This window comes from Vigna umbellata, chromosome 2, assembly GCF_029865625.1.
Source record: "Vigna umbellata cultivar VRB3 chromosome 2, Vumbellata_1.0, whole genome shotgun sequence".
Taxonomy (NCBI): domain Eukaryota; kingdom Viridiplantae; phylum Streptophyta; class Magnoliopsida; order Fabales; family Fabaceae; genus Vigna; species Vigna umbellata.
Window position 1 is genome coordinate 21,026,025 of NC_142166.1, and position 21,137 is coordinate 21,047,161.

The window sequence follows — 21,137 nt, forward strand, 5'->3', positions numbered from 1 at the left end:
GACAAGGTTGTTTTGCAACGATGTGTAATGATAGGATATAATGTGTATGACAGGAGGAAACATATTAAGTAGTTGTGAGTTAGGTTGTTAGGGTGAGTGAGGTTTCCTTTATATAGTTGGGGGGGGGGCGGGGGGGGGGGGGGGTGAGGGTCCTAATATGGAGGGCACTTTTGGATAATTTTGCAGATTGAGCTTTAGCTCTTTGTGAAGGGGAGTTGAAAATAAGAGTGATTTATTATTCTCAATCATAAAAATCATAAAAATACATTCTGATACTCTCTATTTGTAATAATTTAATTATCCAAAAAAGGGAAATAGGGAAACTAGGAAAGTAAAATAAAATAAAAGATTATATATCTATTTCCTCTAATTAGGAAGATTCTAAAGATATTATCTCAAATTACAACACTCCTCCTCAAGCTGGATTATACAAGATTGTATGAACCAAGCTTGGAATAGACAAACCCAATCAGAGATAATGTCAATAAACCAAATTGCACACACAAACAAATGTAGCCCAAGAGACTCCTTAGCATCATATGGAGAATAATGGACAACCGTGAACTTGCACCATGAAACTTCAACTTGGACAGCAATGGACAAGAGAGATTTCCATTAACAATGGATGATGACTTGCAGCAGCAAACTGCAAGAATGGATGAAGGCTTGTAGTGGTGAATCGCAACAAACTACAGGGACTAGATTGCCATCAATAGTGGCGAACAACAACAAAGCTTCAAGAACTTGATTTCCATGAGTAACACATATGGGAGGCCTTCAAAGGCTAACAACAACGAACCTTTAGAGACTTAACTACCCTAAACAACAACAAACCTTCAGGGACTTAACTGCCCTGAACAACAACAAGCCTTCAGGAAACAACTGTCCTGCAGAAGCTAACAGCAACAGACCTGCAGGGACTACACTACCCTGCAGCGGCTGGAACTAAAAGGCTAACAGCCACAAACCTGTAGGGACTTAACTACCCTAAACAACAACAAACCTTCAAGGACTTAACTGCCCTGAACAACAGCAAGCCTTCAGGAAACATCTGTCCTGCAGAGGCTGTTAAAGTTTAGGAGAGAAAATCTAATGATGAAAATATTATTACTTGTGTCTAGTTTCTATTACACAAGGATGTCCTATATAAGGAACAATGGACCAGCACCTAAAAGCCCAAACCTAAAAGTCCAATTATACAATACAACATATTTCAACACTCCCCCTCAAGCTGAAGCATATAGATCATATGCACCAAGCTTGGAACATATAAATTGAATCCTAGGCCCCCTTAGAGATTTGGTCATAATGTCTCCGAGTTGTTCATTAGAATTGACAAACTCAGTAACAAGTTCCTTAGTCAACAACTTCTCTCTAATAAAATGACAATCAATTTCTATATGTTTTGTTATCTCATTGGATTGAAGGCAATATGAAGCGCTGCTTGGTTGTCACAGTACAGTTTCAACGACTCATTTCCATAAAATTTCAACTCTTGGAGAAGTTGCTTGATCCACACAAGTTCACATGTAGTCAAAGCCATAGATCGGTATTCAGCTTCAGCACTAGATCTAGCAACAACACTTTGTTTCTTACTTTTCCAAGATATAAGGTTCCCTCCAAGTAGAACACAATATCCTGTAGTAGATCTTCGATCAATTGGAGAACCAGCCCAATCTACATCACAATATCCTTCAATCTGAGTGCTTCCCTTGTCCTCATACAACAATCCCTGTCCTGGATTTCCTTTTATGTATCTGAGAATTCGAATCACTGCATTCGAGTGGTCAACATGTGGATTCTACATAAATTGACTCACAACTCCCACTGGATAAGAAAGATCAGGTCTTGTTATTGTAAGATATATGAGTTTTCCAACCAGCCTTCTATATCTCTCTGGATCTGAGAAAGGTTCACCTTGATCTCTCATTAGCTTTTGATTTGAGTCCATAGGACTATCAATAGGCTTGCAATTTGTTAAGCTTGTTTCCTCTAAAATATCAAGAGCATATTTCCTTTGTGAAATGATGACACCTTCTTTTGACTGCGCCACTTCAATACCAAGGAAGTATTTTAGACGACTCAAATCTTTAGTCTGAAAGTGGTTGAACAAATAATTCTTTAATTGAATAATTGTAGTGTTGTCATTCCCTGTAATAACAATATCATCAACATACACCATGAGATAAACACATTTGTCAGGAGAAAAATGACCATAAAACACTGAGTGATCCGCCTCACATTGTTTCAATCCAAAATTTTGCACAACCCGACTAAATTTACCAAACCAAGCACAAGGTGATTGTTTCAAGCCATAGAGGGAACGACGTAATTTACAAACTAACCCAGACTCCCCCTGAGCAACAAACCCAGGAGGTTGCTCCATGTATATCTCCTCTTCCAGATCACCATGAAGAAAGGCATTTTTAATGTCTAACTGGTAAAGTGGCCAATGACGAATGGCAGCCATACCAAGTAAAATACGAACTGTACTGGTTTTAGCCACAGGAGAAAAGGTATCACAATAATCAATGCCATAAACTTGAGTATATCCCTTAGCTACTAGACGAGCTTTTAGACGATCAATTTCACCAGTAGGACCAACCTTAATAGCATAAACCCATCGGCAGCCAACAGGCTTCTTACCAAGAGGAAGAGGAACAAAGTCCCAAGTTTCATTGTGGTCAAGTGCCTGCATTTCATCAACCATGGCTTGACGCCATCCAGGATTATCAAGTGCCTCATAAATATTATTAGGAGTCTTAAGGGAGGATAAGGAGAAAACAAAAGAGAAATAGGTAGAAGACAAACGATGATAACTCAAAAAATTATAAATAGGATATGGATTACGAGTAGAACGAATACCTTTCCGAAGGGCAATGGGCAAATTATCATCTGAGTCATTAGAAGACGAGGAGGATGAAGGATCCATGGTCTGGTGAGCTGATGGAGGAGATGAGTCTAGAGGATCTTCATTGTTCTAAGCTTGAGATTGTCTTCTACGCTGATATGTGAGAAGAGGTGGAGGAACAATGTCATTCACATTTTGAGTTTGAGGAATAGAAGCAGGAATAACCAAGGGATCACACGATGGTAGAGGAAACATTTGTTGAACAGATGAACGATCCTCCACAGAGGATGAGAAAAACGGTGTATCCTCAAAGAATGTGACATCAACAGACATATAATATCTCTTGGTAGAGGGAGAATAAATTTATACCCTTTCTGAAGACGAGAATATCCCAAGAAGACACACTTAATAGCCTTTGCGGATAGCTTATCAAGACCTGGAGAAACATTATGGACAAAACATGTACACCCAAATACACGTGGGGAGATATGATATAGAGTGTCATTTGGAAAAATGACAAAATGAGGAATTTTATTCTCAAGAGAGGAAGAAGGCATCCTATTGATTATAAAACAGGCAGTGAGGACTGCATCGCCCCAGTGATGTACAGGAATATTAGTATTCAACATCAAGGAGCGTGCAATTTCAATGAGATGTCTATTCTTCCTCTCTGCAATACCTTTTTGTTGTGGAATGTGAGGACATGTTGATTGATGTAAAATTCGTTGGGAAGATAAGAATGAAGAAAACGCTGAAGAAAAATATTCTTTAGCATTATCACTACGAAGGATTTTAATTGTCTTCCCAAATTGGTTCTTAATTTCATTAATAAAGGACACAAATATGGGCAAAAGTTCATATCTCTCTTTCATTAAATAAATCCAAGTACATTGAGAGAATTCATCAATGAAGGTTACAAAATAGTTAAAACCAAAAGAAGTAACACGACTTGGTCCCCAAATATCAGAGTGAATAGTTGAGAAAGGAGAATTACATAGTGTCTCAGACTTTTTAGGATGAGAAGATCTAACATGTTTTCCTAATTGACAAGACTCACAATCTAAGACTTGAATGTTCTTGAGACTTGGAACCATCATCTTCAATTTGGATAAACTTGGATGGCCCAACCGATCATGCAAAAGTTTTGGGGATGAAGTGGTAAAACAGGAAACTGATGAGCTATGTTTCAAAAAATAAAGTCCTCGAGACTCATGTCCTTCTCCAATCAGGCGACCTGTACCATGTTCCTGTATAACAAAGGAATTGGCAGTAAAGGTTACAGAACAATTTAAGGAACGAGTCAATTGGCTCAAGGAGATTAAATTGTAAGGAGAATGAGGAATATACAAAACAGAATTTAAATTTAGCGAAGGGGATAAGGAAACTCTGCCAATTCCCTGAGATGCAACTTTGGATCCATTGGCAATAGTAATGAAATGAGGGATTTTCTGAGAGGACATGGAAGAAAATGAAGAAATAGTACCAGAGATATGGTCTGAGGCACCTGAGTCAAGGATCCATGGATTGTGACCTTCCACAGATTGAGATATACAGGCAGTTGGCACATTGGACATGGAAGATGATTGGTCAGGATTAGAAGATTTTCCAGACTTATACTTCAAAAATTCTTGGTATTCTTCATTTGAAATTTTGGGTCCGAGATCATCAGATTTCGAAACATGAGCGACTTTGTCTGTATATCCATGTAAGGCATAACATTTCTCTCGAGTATGGCCTATCCTCTTACAATATGTGCACTGAGGAGGCATACCACGTCCTCCTCGGTTGCCTCTGCCTCCTCCTCTTCCTTGTGGTGCTACCATAGCTATGTTTCAATACCACCAATTGAACTTTCGTCTTTAACTAATGAAGGTACCCGAAGAAGTCGAGTAACTAAGCTGTCCATTGATGGAACTTGATCACCAGCTAACATTTGATCACGAACATGACCAAAATCTGAATGTAGACCTCTTAAAATTAAGACCATGTAAAACTTATCAAGCTTCTTGTTTAGGCCTTCTAAAGAATCAGCCACAAAGAAATTCTTCAATTCTTCTACAGCAGTACGGGCCGTTCCTATGTAAGTAACCATATCATGATTGTTTTGTTTGAGGGAAGTCACTCTTTGAGTTGCATCAAAGAGGCGTTGCACATCGTTAGCAAAGATATCCTGAGCTTTTCTCCAAAAAGAGGAGCATGTTTTGTAAGGTCTCAATTTCTAAGACTTCTTGTTCAACAGATTGCCATAGGACAACACATAGTTGAAAATCAAGCTTCTGCCATTGAGATTTCTCTTCTTCAGGAACGATGGAAACATCTTGTTCAAGATGATCATGGTATCCTTGACCAAGAAACCATAACTCCATGGAAGAAGACCAAGATAGATAGTTTTTCCAATTGAGTTTTGCAGAAGTAATGGTTGGAGTAGCAGAGAGAGATGGTGTTCCAAGACTAGCCATTAAAAAGCCAAACAAGAAAAGAGGGGAAAAAGGATTGTGGGAAGAAACCCTAAACGAAGCAACCCTCAATGGAACAGCAATCAGACTCTACAATACACTCAGGAGACGAAGGCGAAACGACCGGCAGTGGCGCAGTGAAGATTCGACACAGGAGAGGCGGCGCGTGAAGCACACGCGCCCAAGAGAGGTCGGAAAGAAACGACACGTGACGGCGCGTCGAGAGAGGGATGAGGCGGCGACCGCTAGGGATGGGTCGCGCTCGTCGAGGCGCACCGAACCCATAACTTCGCCGGAGAAAAGGCTGCGACGGTGGTGACGGCGGCGAAGACGGCGGCGGAAGCGACGGTGCTAACGGCAAACCCTAACCTGCTATGGATACCATGTTAAAGTTTAGGAGAGAAAATCTAATGATGAAAATATTACTTGTGTCTAGTTTCTATTACACAAGGATGTCCTATATAAGGAACAATGGACCAGCACCTAAAAGCCCAAACCTAAAAGTCCAATTATACAATACAACATATTTCAACAGAGGCTAACAACAACAGACCTGCAGAGACTACACTACCCTGCAGCGGCTGGAACTTTTTCCTCCTCACGACTGAACAACAGAACGTGTAAGTGGAAGAACTGGTGAGAACCGATCCGTACTTCTTGGGGACAAATTTGAAACCCCTAACATCGAACAAGTCAAATCAGCAGGTGGTCTCATAGAACAACTCTTAGTGAGTTGTTACAACAAGGCATTAACGGTGCAAAGATCCTTTCACATGGCATAAATCAAAACACTTAGAACTTATTATGGATCAAAAGACCAATGAAGTGAGGCAGTGGCGTCAAAAGAGTCCGGGGTCTAATGAGATCCCCCAACCTTGAACACGTCAACTCGGTAAGAAAGTGAATTAAGTGGTGCAGACAGTAAACGGCCGGGTCTGTTTTCCTGTGATAGGAGAACACTTGCAAGAGAGAATCACGGTAACCAAATGGTGGAGACACATTAGTGGCTCACAAGTTGAATCAACAAAGCAGCAAGGAAAGGAAGAGCGATCGCTTGGTCCCAAGAAGGAGCGTACATGGATTCCAACTCCTCCAAGTTGGATTGGAGGTGGAACACCCGAAGATCAAAAGATTGGTCAAGGGTTGCAGAGAGATTGACAATAGCTCTCAAAGCGATGCGACCACTGTATGTGGCAGCAACGACTAACTGCAGCGGCGGTTGATTGCGTCGGCGCCGACTGTGGCATCAGCTACATCAAAGCAGTAGAGAGGACAACAAAGGGTAGGATGAAAGACCAAACCAGAACACAGAAACGAGAGGAGGTCCGGCGATGCGGAAGTGTGCTTCGAGAGGACAAAGATGCTGTGAAGACAACGAAGATGGCAGCCATGGTAGCTATGGAGGGTCATATTAGAGATATGGCGATCCGGCGACACGACCGGTAGCGACGCGTTGCGATTCCGACACCGAGAAGGCGGCGCGTGAGAAACACGCACCCGAGACCAGCTTAAGAAAGGCGGTGCGTTGGGTGGAGTCTGGTCCTGACTCCTGCGGGATTGGCCGTCGCTCAAGGAGGCGGTCCAGATCCGCTAGTCATCGGACGAAAGTGCGACAGTGGCTGGCGGCAGACAGTGGTCGACGGTGAAGAGCAGTGGTGCGCAGCGGAGAGATCCAGTTGTTGGTTGGCGAGACCAGGAAATCAGCGTCGCTAGAGAAGGAGGACCTGTACTACACGACAAGGGGTTAGGCTGAGGAGAGCGGAAAAGTCGCCAGCGACGGTAACAACGGCGAGGAACGAGCCCTAGTGTGGCTGAAGCTTTACATCACTCTTTCAAGCAAGGAGAAAGAGGAAGATTTTCTGGCCATGAAGGGGTGCAAGCTTCCTCAGCGACCCAAAAAAAAGGGCGAAACTCATCCAAAGGAGCTTACTTTTGGTGAGCCCTGGCACGTGGTTGACTGATATGTGCGAAGAGAGATATGAAGTCAGGGAGAAGAAAAGAAACAAGAACTCTCTATTTGGTAATACTGGAAAAAAAAAGGCCAGAATTCTAAGGTAGAACTTGACTAGGGCAATTGAAGCCCGTTAAAAACACATGTTAAAGAAGAGACTTTAAAGGGGCCGCCAGCGGCCATGGCAACCAGCCACCGACAGACAACAAAGACAGCGGAAGCATATCAGACAAGCTCTGATACCAAGTTGAAAATAAGAGTGATTTATTATTCTCAATCATAAAAAATACATTCTGATACTCTCTATTTGTAATAATCTAATTCTCCTAGAAAGGGAAATAGGGAAACTAGGAAAGTAAAATAAAATAAAAGATTATATATCTATTTCCTTTAATTAGGAAGATTCTAAAGATATTATCTCAAATTACAAGGGGAAACCCTCCTCGGAGGAGAGAGTGCTCTCCTATTTTGTGTTCTTCTCAGTTTATACAATAAAGAATATTACTCTTCTTTCTCTTTTCAGTTCTGGATTCTTAACAACTTCAGATGGCATATATTGTTAAAAAGGGCTCCCTCCGATTAGATTTCAAGATCTTGTAGGTAAGTTGAGAATGATTGATATTCATTTACCAACTTGAGGAGGAATATTGTAATTAGAGGAAATATCTATAGAGAATCTTCTTAATTAGAAAAAATATCTATAGAATATTCGTAATTAGAAAAAATATTTGTAGGATCTTCTAGATTATTTTTCAGTATATTGTTTCCGTTTTTAAGAAAAATAGATTGCTACAAATAGAGGTAAGGAGAATGTAATTGATATGAATGAAAATAATAAAGTCATTCTCTTTTTCAAGTATTATCATATTCAAGGAAATAATATTGTTCGAAATTTCTATTTCTTTCTTATCTCACTTAAATCCCTAGATTTCTTTCAACTTAAGTGCTTATAGTCTTTAAATTCAAGACTTTATTATTCTATTAAGAAAAAGTGGGAAAAGGCCAGAATCCCACATTAGTATCTTTGATTAAATTAAGTCACAAACCAGGAGTACAAATATTGCACGTATTGGTGGTCACAACCGCTTCTGACAGTGATCCAGGGAGCCAGACAGCATTCCTACACTGTTCATTTATTTGTAGACATCAAATTTATATTAGCATCTGTCAGTTGTGATCTGAAGAAATAGACACAGGCAACAAGGGAGGAAAACCACAACTTTCACAAATCAGTTAATATGAATTTGGAGAGGATAAAAATCAGATATCTATCAGATTTTTAACGATGCCTACTACAACAATACATTTAAAAATAGCACACTGTGCAGGAAACTATTTTCAAAATATTATCATCAATATGAAGAGGCATTCACAGGACTATGCATCTTAAGTATAAACTATTGAAATTTAATTTGTTTACATGTCCCAACTTATTGGTGCATATATAGTCCCTGTTATCTATCTTACAGAGTTAATGAGTGTTTTACTCCTGTTACTTTACATTTTTGTACAGCAACAGATTACTCTTTTTCATGCAACCAAGTTATAAATAGCAGTTACTGTTGAGACGTACATACATGTAACTGTTGGAAAGTGTCACATCCCCCGCCCCAAGTCTTGGAGTGGGCTTATATGTCTGTTAGATAATTTCACTTAATTTTTAAGCTAAAATCTAACATACAAAAGCCTATAGTTCATCTTGGTAATCGTCTAGTTCAGCAGGCAACTGTGGAGGGGGAATGTTGGGAAGTCTCGTCACCTACCACTTGGTTTTAAACTGAAATCTAAAAGTAACTCAGCTGTATGGGGTTTGACTCATTTTACACAATGACAAGTTCATGGGGGAATTATCCACATTGTCTGAAGCAGGAGTACTCATTACCCACCAAGTTGAAACGGCCTTGCATACCAGTTCGTTACAAAATGATGAGCAATTAAAATTTAATTTTACTTTTATTTACGTGTTTCTTTCTTATGACCCGGAGGGCACAGTAAAATATGTTGTAACTTTTAAAAGAGCAATTAACAGATACCTGGAAAAAGAAAAAGAAAAAACCAACCTGAGGGTAACCCAAGCATCCAACCATAAAATTGCCATCCTGGTAAATGATAATATTAAAACTAATCAGATAAAAGGTTATGCCTCTATTCCATTTGTGAAAATAAAGAAAAACGAAGTATAGGATTAATTCCCCTGGTGTATAAAATACACGTTGGGTAACATATTTATAATAAAGAGTAATACTGAAAAATATGGACTACGCTCAAATATACATAGTATTGTAACTAACAATATCTAACACCTTTCAAAACTATAAATACCATAAAACAAAAGGCCACTGTGAATATTATGATTACGGAAGCCCTCATACACATTAGCAACGAAATTCAGCAAGTATACACATAAGAAAATATGCAGCTGCATTCAAGAAGATATGATAAAACATTTATTACTTAAAACCTAAATTAAAGTAAATCAGCCAGATAAATCCTACTGTCTTTTATATAGTGTTTTACGTTCCAGGCATAAAATTATTTACTACTACCAACAACCTAAATTCCACGTAGACTCGTAGTCTCATGTCATTGATTAACCACTATATAATGGAATGGAATTGAACATGAAATGCACATGATTGAGCCATTTATTTAATTCCCAAAAATGTCACCACCTAATAAATCACATGAAAAGAATAAAAAAATTACACTAAAGCTCCAAACTCTGTTTATTAAATGTAACCATTCCCTTGGAAGGGAATCACAACTACCGAAAACACATACTCGATTTTTCCTTAGCACCATGTCTGATTCTTGACAAAGTCCGCATCGTCGAACAACCCCCATTGCATGTAGCTCATCATTGGCAGATCTACTAGATCTGCAATAGCAATTGAAGATACCTATTAGCATTTTGCATAAGGAGTCCATATGACTGAAGGATGAAAGATACCTTTCAAAAAATATTGCCATGGCTTCTAAAAGTTTTCCTTTATTCAATCTTGCCTGCATATATTTACAGATTATCAGACATTGAAGTTCAAAATCTACATAACTGAATAAACTTGGTTATGAAAGATTTCAAATAATTGAAAAGGCAGATTGAATCGAAAAACTGTTACCAAAAAAATTGCAATTGAAGGCAATAGATGCCAACAAATCGAAAATTCTAATTTTGCTCATGATTCCCCCACAAAAAGTCCATGAAGTGTGTTGAAAAGACATAAACTAAATTCGAGGCAACAAGCATCAGGAAAGTTAGACTGCTGTACCAATAAATTTTATATGATCATAGAGCACATCTGACCCGACAAAATGACATCTAAGGGAGTTTTTATAGTTCAGAAATGATTAAATGCACAATTAGTAATGCATTTCTGTTATACTTAACTCAATAGATACATCACTTGTAACAATTATCCCATCTATAGAAATTTCTTGCTTACATAACTATTATCCTCAACCCTCCACTATATTCCCTACAGTTTTAGCTTCAAATCCAAAGCTAAGTTGCTCTAACGGAGTTTTTATAGTTCAGAAATGATTAAATGCACAATTAGTAATGCATTTCTGTTATACTTAACTCAATAGATACATCACTTGTAACAATTATCCCATCTATAGAAATTTCTTGCTTACATAAATATTATCCTCAACCCTCCACTATATTCCCTACAGTTTTAGCTTCAAATCCAAAGCTAAGTTGCTCTCATTGTCAAAGGATAGGGAAGACGCCAATCAACTGGCATTCAGGATTGATTCCATGGAGTCATTAGACACAAAAAGGGCCAAAGTACAATTTTAATCTTCCTTTAATTCCTGATTCCCAAGTTTAATCTCCCTATTTTATTCCAATGTTTTTAGTACCCTATTTCAGAATTCCACAATTTTGATCAAATATTCAAGTTTGTAAATGTTTCTTTATTTTACACTTTGCATTTTAATAATTAAATCTATTCTTAGTAGTACTCTAAATGAATATATTTGATTTGATTCAGTTGAATAAAAATAATCAGAAAAAAAAAACACATACAACATTAAGAATTAGACCAAAATTTTTGTTTTATAAGATGTAAGGACTTAAACCACAAACGAAAAATAGTACAGCCTATTAGAAAGTAGGTTTAAGCTTAACTTATCCTCAATAAAATTGGCTTATAAAATGAAGATTGACCCCACTTATATATTATACTTTTGACTTTATTTCTAGTTGATATGAGATTTTCAACATAACCGAACCCACAAACATGGACTCGTCACTGAGCTCCCTGCACAAGGCATGGACACAAGTCCATATAGAATTTTGTAAATGAAGTCCTCCACAGGTTTAAGCTATTAGAAAAGTACAACCTATTTGAAAGTAGGTTTAAGCTTAACTTATCCTCACAAAAATTGGCTTATAAGAAAGGATTCTCTCCACTTATATACTATAATTTACCTTTATCTCCTGTCGATATGAAATTTCCAATATAACCCAACCCACAAACATGGACTCGTCACTGAGCTCCCTGCACACGGCATTGGACACAAGTCCATATAGAAGTTTGTAAATGAAGTCCTTCACAGGTCCCTCACTAGGGTTCCATAAAGGTACATACAGGTACCTGTAGTAAATTCTCAAATACTTCAAGGACCTAGAAAATATTTGAACAAGAAAACTGGTCCCTAAACTATTTGAAACTTTGCAAATAAGTCCATGTAGTTTGCAGAATCCTAGCAGGGAACTTATTAAAAGTCTCAAAATGTTAAGAGAAACATATCAATTTAACCATTATAAAACAAACTGTTAGATGTTAAGTTGTGTGTTTCCGTTAATTGGGCTTAGCCCATTCTGTATTTAGGGTTTAACCCTTATCTTACATTATAAATAAACTACCCTATGTGTATGCTAAACACATAAGGGAGATTTCTCCTAATCTTCTTCACTATATTCAATATGGTATCTAGAGCACAGGAATAGTTCCCGCCAACTCCACGATCTCCGGTACCCATCACCGCCGCTGTCGCTGCAGTCGCCGCCGTTGCCGTCGCCGTCGTCGTCGCCACCGGAGTTCCAGAGTCGACCGACGACCACACCATCGGAATCGTCTCGGCCGGGCGACCACCGTGGAACAAAGATCGCGGCGAACGGACCTCCCACGCGCCGCCTCAACAGTCACTGCTGTCGCCGCTTCCCGTCGCGCGTGCCGGCGCGTCGCCAGAGAGTTCTGCCACCGATCAGAACCGCCGTGATCGCCTCCTCGCCCTCTTTCTGGATCTGTGGTCGTTGTGTCAATCGGAGCACTTTGGATTTTTTTAGGGTTTCTCCCTCTCCATGGCTGCCCAACTTGATGATCAGAGTCGGTCTCGCCAACCAGGTAAAGGACGTCCAAAATGTGACCACTGTGGCAAGCTAGGCCACAAAATTGATAGATGTTATGCACTTCATGGACGTCCTCCTCGACCTATAGCAATGGCTAATTCTGATCCACCCCGATCACCGTCTGCAGACCATCCTACTTCATCAAATACCATAAATAACCCTTTACTCTTTCAGGAATTTCTCAGATGGTATGAGGACCGTCAGCACTCTAGTTCCACTACATCTGCTTCTGTTATACGCACAGGTACTCCTTTTGTCGGTCTGACGCACTCTCTCGGATCTTGGGTCCTTGACTCAGGCGCCACCGGTCATATCACTGGTAACAAGTCCTTGTTTTCTTCCTTGTCATGTCCGATTAATTTACCCTCGGTAACGATGGCTGATGGGTCTAGAGTCTCATCTCATGGTATTGGTACTGTTCATATTTTTCCGTCCATATCCATTGATAATGTACTTTATGTCCCTGGGTCTCCTTTTAACTTATTGTCCGTAAGTCGTCTAACTCGTTCCCTTAATTGTGTTATTTCATTTACCAAAGATTCTGTGTGGTTGCAGGACCGGAGTTCAAAACACATGATTGGCACAGGATGTGAGTCTCATGGCCTATATCATCTCAGCCCTTCTCCACATGTTGGCGAAATCATGGAGTCACCATCCCTTCTTCATGCTCAGTTAGGTCATCCCAGTCTTGCCAAACTGCAGCAACTTGTTCCGAGTCTGTCCAAATTATCAAGTTTGTCGTGTGAGTCTTGTCAGTTAGGTAAACATACTCGTAGTTCCTTTCCTCGTAGTGTTTCACAACGAGCGTCATCCCCCTTTTCATTGGTTCATTCTGATATTTGGGAACCTAGTCGTGTTAAGTCAACTTTAGGATTTCAGTATTTTGTTACCTTTATTGATGACTATTCCAGATGTACTTGGTTGTTTCTCATGAGGAATCGTTCTGAGTTGTTTTCTATTTTTCAAACTTTTTTCAATGAAATAAAAACTCAGTTTGGGGTTTCTATTCGCACTTTACACAGTGATAATAGCCGTGAATACCTTTCTCAACAGTTTAAACATTTCATGGCTTCTCATGGCATTCTTCACCAAACCTCATGTGCTTATACCCCTCAACAAAATGGGGTGGCTGAGCGCAAGAATAGACACCTTATTGAAACAACTCGTACCCTTCTCATTCATGGTCAAGTACCCTCACGTTTTTGGGGTGATGCTGTTCTCACGGCATGTTATCTTATCAACCGCATGCCATCTTCCATCCTAGCGAACAAAATCCCTCGTTCTATCTTATTTCCTCAAGACCCTCTACATCCATTACCTCTTAGAGTTTTTGGGTCTACATGTTTTGTTCATGATTTTAGTCCTGGTCTTGATAAGTTATCTCCTAGGTCTCACAAATGTGTCTTCTTAGGATTTCCACGGTCACAAAAGGGCTATAAGTGTTTTTCCCCTTCCCTCAATCGTCATTTTATCTTTGCTGATGTCACTTTTGATGAATCTTCTTTTTACCTTACACATCTATCTTCTAGTTTTGTACCTCTCCCTGTTACTGTTGATATTCCTCTTATCTGTGATCCTCCTGGTGATGCTCCACCCATTTTGTCTCCTCCATCTTTAGACTCTCATTCACCACAGGATCGTCCTTCACCACCACCCCTTCAGGTTTATAGTTGCCGCAATTGTCTCCCTCATGACTCACTTCCAGTGCCGCCTCCTGTGTCTCCTCCGGCTCCAGCAAATGAGTCTGACTTGCCAATTGCCCTCCGTAAAGGTATACGCTCTACCCGTAACCCTTCTCCCCATTATATTGTTCTTAGTTACCACATATTACCTCCATCTTTTTACACTTGTCTCTCATCCATTTCTTCTGTGTCAATTCCTAAATTTGTGGGTGATGCCTTAACTCATCCTGGCTGGCGTCAAGCTATGCTGGATGAATTAAGTGCTTTACAGAAAAGTGGAACTTGGGAGCTTGTCCAATTACCATCTGGAAAGTCTGTTGTTGGTTGCAGGTGGGTGTATGCTATCAAGGTTGGCCCTGATGGCACAATTGATCGTCTGAAAGCTCGACTGGTTGCCAAAGGCTACACACAGATTTTTGGTTTGGATTATGGTGATACTTTTTCTCCAGTGGCAAAAATGACCTCTGTTCGCCTATTCATTGCCATGGCCGCTCTTCGACAATGGCCTCTTTACCAACTTGATATCAAAAATGCTTTCCTAAATGGTGATTTGCAAGAAGAAATTTATGTGGAGCAACCGCCTGGCTTTGTTGCTCAGGGGGAGTCATCTAGATTGGTATGTCGTCTTCGCAAATCCTTATATGGCCTAAAACAATCTCCTCGGGCCTGGTTTGGTAAATTCAGCTGTGTTGTTCAATAATTTGGTATGTCTCGCAGTGAAGCGGATCATTCAGTGTTCGATCGCCACTCAAGTGCTGGATGTATTTACTTAATAGTGTATGTTGATGATATTATTCTCACAGGAAGTGACTATCTAGGCATCTCTCAGATGAAACAACACCTTTGTCATCATTTTCAAACCAAAGATCTTGGCAAACTCCGGTACTTTTTGGGTATTGAAGTAGCACAATCCAATGATGGTATTGTCATATCTCAGAGGAAGTATGCGTTAGACATCTTGGAGGAAACAGGGTTAATGAACTGTAAATCTGTTGAGACACCTATGGACCCTAAACTCAAACTCCTACCAAATCAGGGGGAGCCTTTCTCAGATCCTGAACGGTACAAAAGATTAGTTGGTAAATTAAACTATCTTACTGTTACGTGTCCTGACATTTCCTTCGCAGTTAGTGTGGTGAGTCAATTTCTAAACTCCCCATGTGAAGACCATTGGGATGCAGTTGTTCGCATACTGAAGTATATTAAAGGATCACCTGGAAAAGGTTTGCTATATGGCCCTAACAACGATACAAAAATCGTTTGCTATTCAGATGCTGATTGGGCTGGTTCCCCTTCTGATAGGAGGTCTACTTCTGGATATTGTGTCTCTATTGGTGGCAACCTGATATCTTGGAAAAGTAAGAAGCAAAGTGTTGTGGCAAGGTCCAGCGTAGAAGCAGAATATAGAGCTATGGCATCTGCTACTTGTGAGCTTGTGTGGCTTAAACAATTACTTAATGAATTAAAATTTGGAGATGTCACTCACATGACACTTATATGTGATAATCAAGCTGCTCTTCATATTAGCTCTGACCCTGTCTTCCATGAGAGAACCAAGCACATTGAAGTTGATTGTCATTTTATTAGAGAAAAAATCATATCTGGAGATATCAAGACTGAGTTCGTTAACTCAAGCAACCAGTTGGCAAACATATTCACCAAGTCCTTACAAGGACCTAGAATTGACTATCTTTGTAACAAGCTTGGAACTTATGATTTATATGCTCCAGCTTGAGGGGGAGTGTTAGATGTTAAGTTGTGTGTTTCCATTAATTGGGCTTAGCCCATTCTGTATTTAGGGTTTAACCCTTATCTTACATTATAAATAAACTACCCTATGTGTATGCTAAACACATAAGGGAGATTTCTCCTAATCTTCTTCCCTATATTCAATACAAACAACCAATGATTATTACTATCTAGACGGGTGACTATTGTATGACAAGAAACCTAAAATAGTTTGCAACCTCAATGGTAAAGAAAAATTTGAAATAACAATTCAAAAAGTTGCAATTTTAACATAATTTCATGGGACTACAGAACTTCTGAATAATCAAACATAGGTAACAAGTAATAACTTAAAAGCAACTGAGCAAGAAACAAATAATTGCTTACATCTAGGAAACAAGCCTCCATCAGTTGCAAGCTAGTTGCCAAAACGTCAACTTTGCTTTTATTTCCTTCACTAACAAATTTCATGTCACGTTCCATAACTGCTCTAAGATAAGGTTTCCATAGTTTGTACCTAAAACCTCAACGGTAACAAAAGGCAAAGGCACAACAAAGTCTACGTTAGGTTAACGGTGTCACAAGGTAGAATGCAGATATGGAAAGCAACATGCTCGGTAAAGAAAAGGATGAAGCATTAAATGTGAAAATCACTTTTTGGATTCAACCACAAACATGGATTATAAAGGCTTAATACCCTATTTTGTCCCCAGTTTCGCTCGATATTGTCAAATTAGTCCATCCTTTAAAACGTGCGTCAATTACGTCCCTACTTAATAAAATTTATATCAATGAAATCCCTTCCGTTAAATCCGTACAAACGGCGTTAATAGAAGAGAGAGAAAAATAATTAACGCCGTTTGTACGGATTTAACGGAAGGGATTTCATTGATATAAATTTTATTAAGTAGAAACGTAATTGACGCACGTTTTAAAGGATGGACTAATTTGACATTGTCGAGCGAAAGTGGGGACAAAATAGGGTATTAAGCTGGATTATAAATTATAAAAACTAAAATATTTGACAAATGATTTCAGCTTTAGCAATAATTAACAACCAAAATAATTGAGTCAACAGTTGGAAAAAGTATTAACTACTCTTTGAACACCATCAATCATCTGAATAATTATTAGGATGAACCATACATTCAACACCTTTAGCTGAATGGTTAATTGTCCTTAAACTAGAAATAACTTCATTGATGCTTCATCTTTTTTTTTCCTAATTGTTTTCAAAAAAGAAATGATTGCATCTATGTTAGGACTTGGAAAGTATATGAAAGGAGAAAGAGAATAGAAAAATAAGGGAGAGTACCTAACTGCTGAGTAGTAAAATGGGGCGGGAAAGGTGTCTATATAAGAGACCTCTTTTGTAGTTTCAGGGGGTTAGTGATTCATTGTACAAACCGGTTGTAAACCTGGTGAGGAAGGTTAAGCTCCGGATTCTTGATTGTATTCTTTGTTCATTGGTTGTGAATACAATACGTTTCTTTTTACTCATTCTTGTTTTGCGATTCTTGGAACTTACTGGTGAGAGAGTGTTAGGTCTCTAACTCAGATACCTAACAAAGTGGTCCAACATGCCAAATCCAAATCCGAGGGAGAGCAAGATGGAAGGGAAGTTACATGCATTGGAGAACTGAATTGAAGGAAGAATGAACGGGGTGGAAGGACGGTTGGAGCATATCAAAATGACCGTGGACGGTTTGAAGGCGGAATCAGCGGCGAATCGTCAAGATTCTATTGCGATGCGCAAAGATATCCAAGAACTGATGAGGATCATAGGTGCGCGAAAAAAACAGACAGAAGAGAATAGGAACCAAGGGTTGGTCAATGGCCAACAGAGGGGGTCGGAGGGACAATGTGGAGGGAGAGAGAGACGGAGAGCGTGGCGAAAGTCACGGCGGGTGGCGAAAACGGGTAGAATTGCCCCTTTTCGAGGGTTTTAATCTGCTAAATTGGATCAATCACGCGGAAAAAATTTTCAAAGTGCAAGGCGTCTCGGAGGAGGAGAAAGTGCGATTAGCATACATTAGTATGAAAGGGAGTACAGGATACTGGATCCGGGCTTGGAGAACAAAGGCCAGGAACCAATCCTGGGAAGGGCTGAAGGATGCGCTGGTAATGAGGTTTGGGGGTCGAAAGAGAGGGTCAATCTTTGAGCGATTAGCAGCAACTAAACAAATGGGGACAGTGGATGAGCTCGTCCAAGAATTCGAGGTTTTGGCAGGGCACACGAAGGGGTTGCCAAACAAACAACTACTGGGGTATTTCCTCGCGGGCTTGCATGAGGATATACGAAATCAAGTTCGAATACAAGATCCTCGAGCACTGATGGCCGCCAAGCAAATCGCCAGGGACGTGGAGGAAGCTCGCAAGGGAAATAAGGATGGGGGCTGAAATGGAAATAAAAATCCATCAACGTGGGGGCGGAGTGTAGGCGGAGGAGGTGCAGTGGCGAGAGTCGAACCAAATCGGAGTAGTGTGGGAAAGACAGGGGGAACGAAGAGCGTCGGGTCAGTCAAGAGGGAAGGACCCCAGGGCGGGACGCCAGACAGGACCGGGATGACCAGGGGTAGGGACAACAAGGGGAGGGGCGTCAGAAACTTACCATACCCGGAGTTCTTGAAGAGACGAAGCTTGCGAGTGGTGATATGGGGCGAGGATGAAGAGGAGGATATGGAAGAGACTGACGCGGACATGGACCAGAGGCAGATGGAACTTTCCTTATTCTCTGCAGGAGGATTAACATAGCCCAGGAAGATGAAGTTGCAAGGGAAGATAAAGGGGAGAACCGTGCTCGTATTGATCGACAGTGGCGCAAGCCACAAGTTTATATGACAAGGGGTGGTCGAGGAGTTGGGTTTGGAGGTAGAGGCGACCAAGCCGTACCACGTAAGCCTAGGGGATGGACAGAAGAGGAGGACCCAGGGGCTATGTAGGGGGGTAATATTGAAAATGGGGAAGGTTGAGGTTGAAGAACAGTTTTATCTTTTCGAACTAGGCGGAGTAGAGGCAATATTAGGGGTGGATTGGCTAACGAAATTGGGGGAAGTAACGACCAACTGGGGGAACCTCACCAATGCCTTCAGGCAGGGAGAAAAGGAGGTGGTGATCCAAGGGGATCCAGCATTGGCTAAAGCGGTGACCATAATGCTGGAAGCTAATAAAAGGCAGGAAGAATGGAAGTCCTTGGAGGAGGAATTGCCACCACCCAAGCCGCCAGACCTGAATTGGAAGGCAATAGCTAGTGGGGTTCCTTCATATGATAACATGAGAATGAAGAGGAGCCATGAGATCAAGCTTCCCGGTTTCAACCTTGAGGACAAGGTTGTTCGGCAGCGGGGAGTAATGTTAGGACTTGGAAAGTATATGAAAGGAGAAAGAGAGTAGAAAAATAAGGGAGAGTACCTAACTACTGAGTAGTAAAATGGGGCGGGAAAGGTGTCTATATAAGAGACCTCTTTTGTAGTTTCAGGGGGTTAGTGACTACATTCATTGTACAAACCGGTTGTAAACTTGGTGAGGGAGGTTAAGCTCCCGGATTCTTAATTGTATTCTTTGTTCATTGCTTGTGAATACAATACGTTTCTTTTTACTCATTCTTGTTTTGCGTTTCTTGGAGCTTACTGGTGAGAGAGTGTTAGGTCTTTAACTCAGATACCTAACAATCTAACTGACAAAATAGAATTCCACTCAAGTTAGGTCAAGAATATATTAATAATATAAAATGAGATTAGAGACACTTTTAAAATCAATAGAATTACATACCCCATGTCATCATAGCCCATGACAAGTGCCTCACCCTGCAATAATATCAAGCTCGTCATTAATAACAATGTGATACAAAAAAAATACCATAATTTTTTTTTGTTTATGCCAGTGCAAGTGCATCTTTGAGAATTAGATAGATGATAACTAAGCTATTAAAAAAATGATTCTTCAATGAAAATATTCATGAAAATACAGTCAATTTTTTGTTATATTGATCTACAAGTAATAATCATGTCAAATCTATGAAATTAATAATCATGTCAAATCCCACATCACTCTGTTGTGCAGCTCTAATGCTCTATAGATAATAAAATTAATAACAATAGACAATAGCAAGACTTAATGTCATGCTATGGTGAAAGAATCTTTTAAGTAGACTCCATGATAGATTATTTACTCTTTGTTCATGTTACTGTATATTGTTGTAAAATTAAATGCAGGAACACATAGAAATTCTAATCACTAGTAAGTTTGTAAATGTATTAATTAGTTCACATATATGTACGGGCACGGTCAACTTCTCAATGTTCAGTGTAAAGCCTCACTCACATAACTGTCAATTAAGCCAGATGGTTGACAACTTAATATACACATTCAGTGGTCAGCATATTCAATTTTAGAATAATACTACAACAGTGTAGACAGAATTGATTTTATTATATGAAATATTCACGTAATGACCTATCTATTGTTCACGGCATCCTCTTCTAGCCCAATAATCTTATATAGTAACTCTTCTAAACAAAAGTCAAGACAGCCCAAGAAAAATATGACAAGAGATAGAGATTAGTCACAATTTTCTACTGCAACAGCAAATTAACAGTATGAACTTACAAGATTAGTTGGTGTGAAACGAGTGTTAGCATCCTTAGTTGCATAAAATCGATCAAGTAGCTTCTTGATGTGATCATGCATTGTAGCATCTGTACCAATACCCTCCTAAGAGAACAAATAAAAACAATAGGTATACAATTGTTAATATCTAAATCTAATGGCACATAATTGGACTTGTGCACAACAAAGGATCAAATTTCTAGTCAATCAGATTCTAAATAATTCTTACCTTGTCCATACAACTCAGCAAATCAGCTTCACTTAAAAGTGGTGGTGGGCGGGTTACTCCTGAATCAAGGATAAATGTTGATGGAATGAACTGCAATATCAATAGCACTGGTGAATATTTATTCTTAGATTTTTCAGAAGATGAGAAAGGATTGAAGAAAGGTAAAAATGTATTACTGGATGCTTTGATACACTGTAACACAAGAGTCTATAAAGGAAAATATGACAAGGGTTCAACTGGAGCTGATCTGTTAGACAAACCTAACAGTCAACT

At 39.7% G+C, this 21,137-nt stretch overlaps 1 protein-coding gene across 1 annotated transcript in view; it reads right to left on the bottom strand.

Moving 5' to 3' along the window:
• TOP3A (topoisomerase 3alpha) overlaps positions 1–21,137 on the bottom strand; it is a 63,965-nt gene that overhangs the window by 13,428 nt on the left and 29,400 nt on the right. Inside the window, exons 12-19 of the mRNA XM_088106409.1 lie at positions 20,865–20,954; positions 20,636–20,740; positions 19,799–19,833; positions 16,415–16,544; positions 10,209–10,261; positions 10,040–10,136; positions 9,319–9,357; positions 8,305–8,383 (exon numbers count right to left, since the gene is read on the bottom strand). Coding sequence (XP_087962535.1) covers positions 8,305–8,383; positions 9,319–9,357; positions 10,040–10,136; positions 10,209–10,261; positions 16,415–16,544; positions 19,799–19,833; positions 20,636–20,740; positions 20,865–20,954 — 628 coding nt within the window. The remainder of the gene's footprint in view (positions 1–8,304; positions 8,384–9,318; positions 9,358–10,039; positions 10,137–10,208; positions 10,262–16,414; positions 16,545–19,798; positions 19,834–20,635; positions 20,741–20,864; positions 20,955–21,137) is intronic.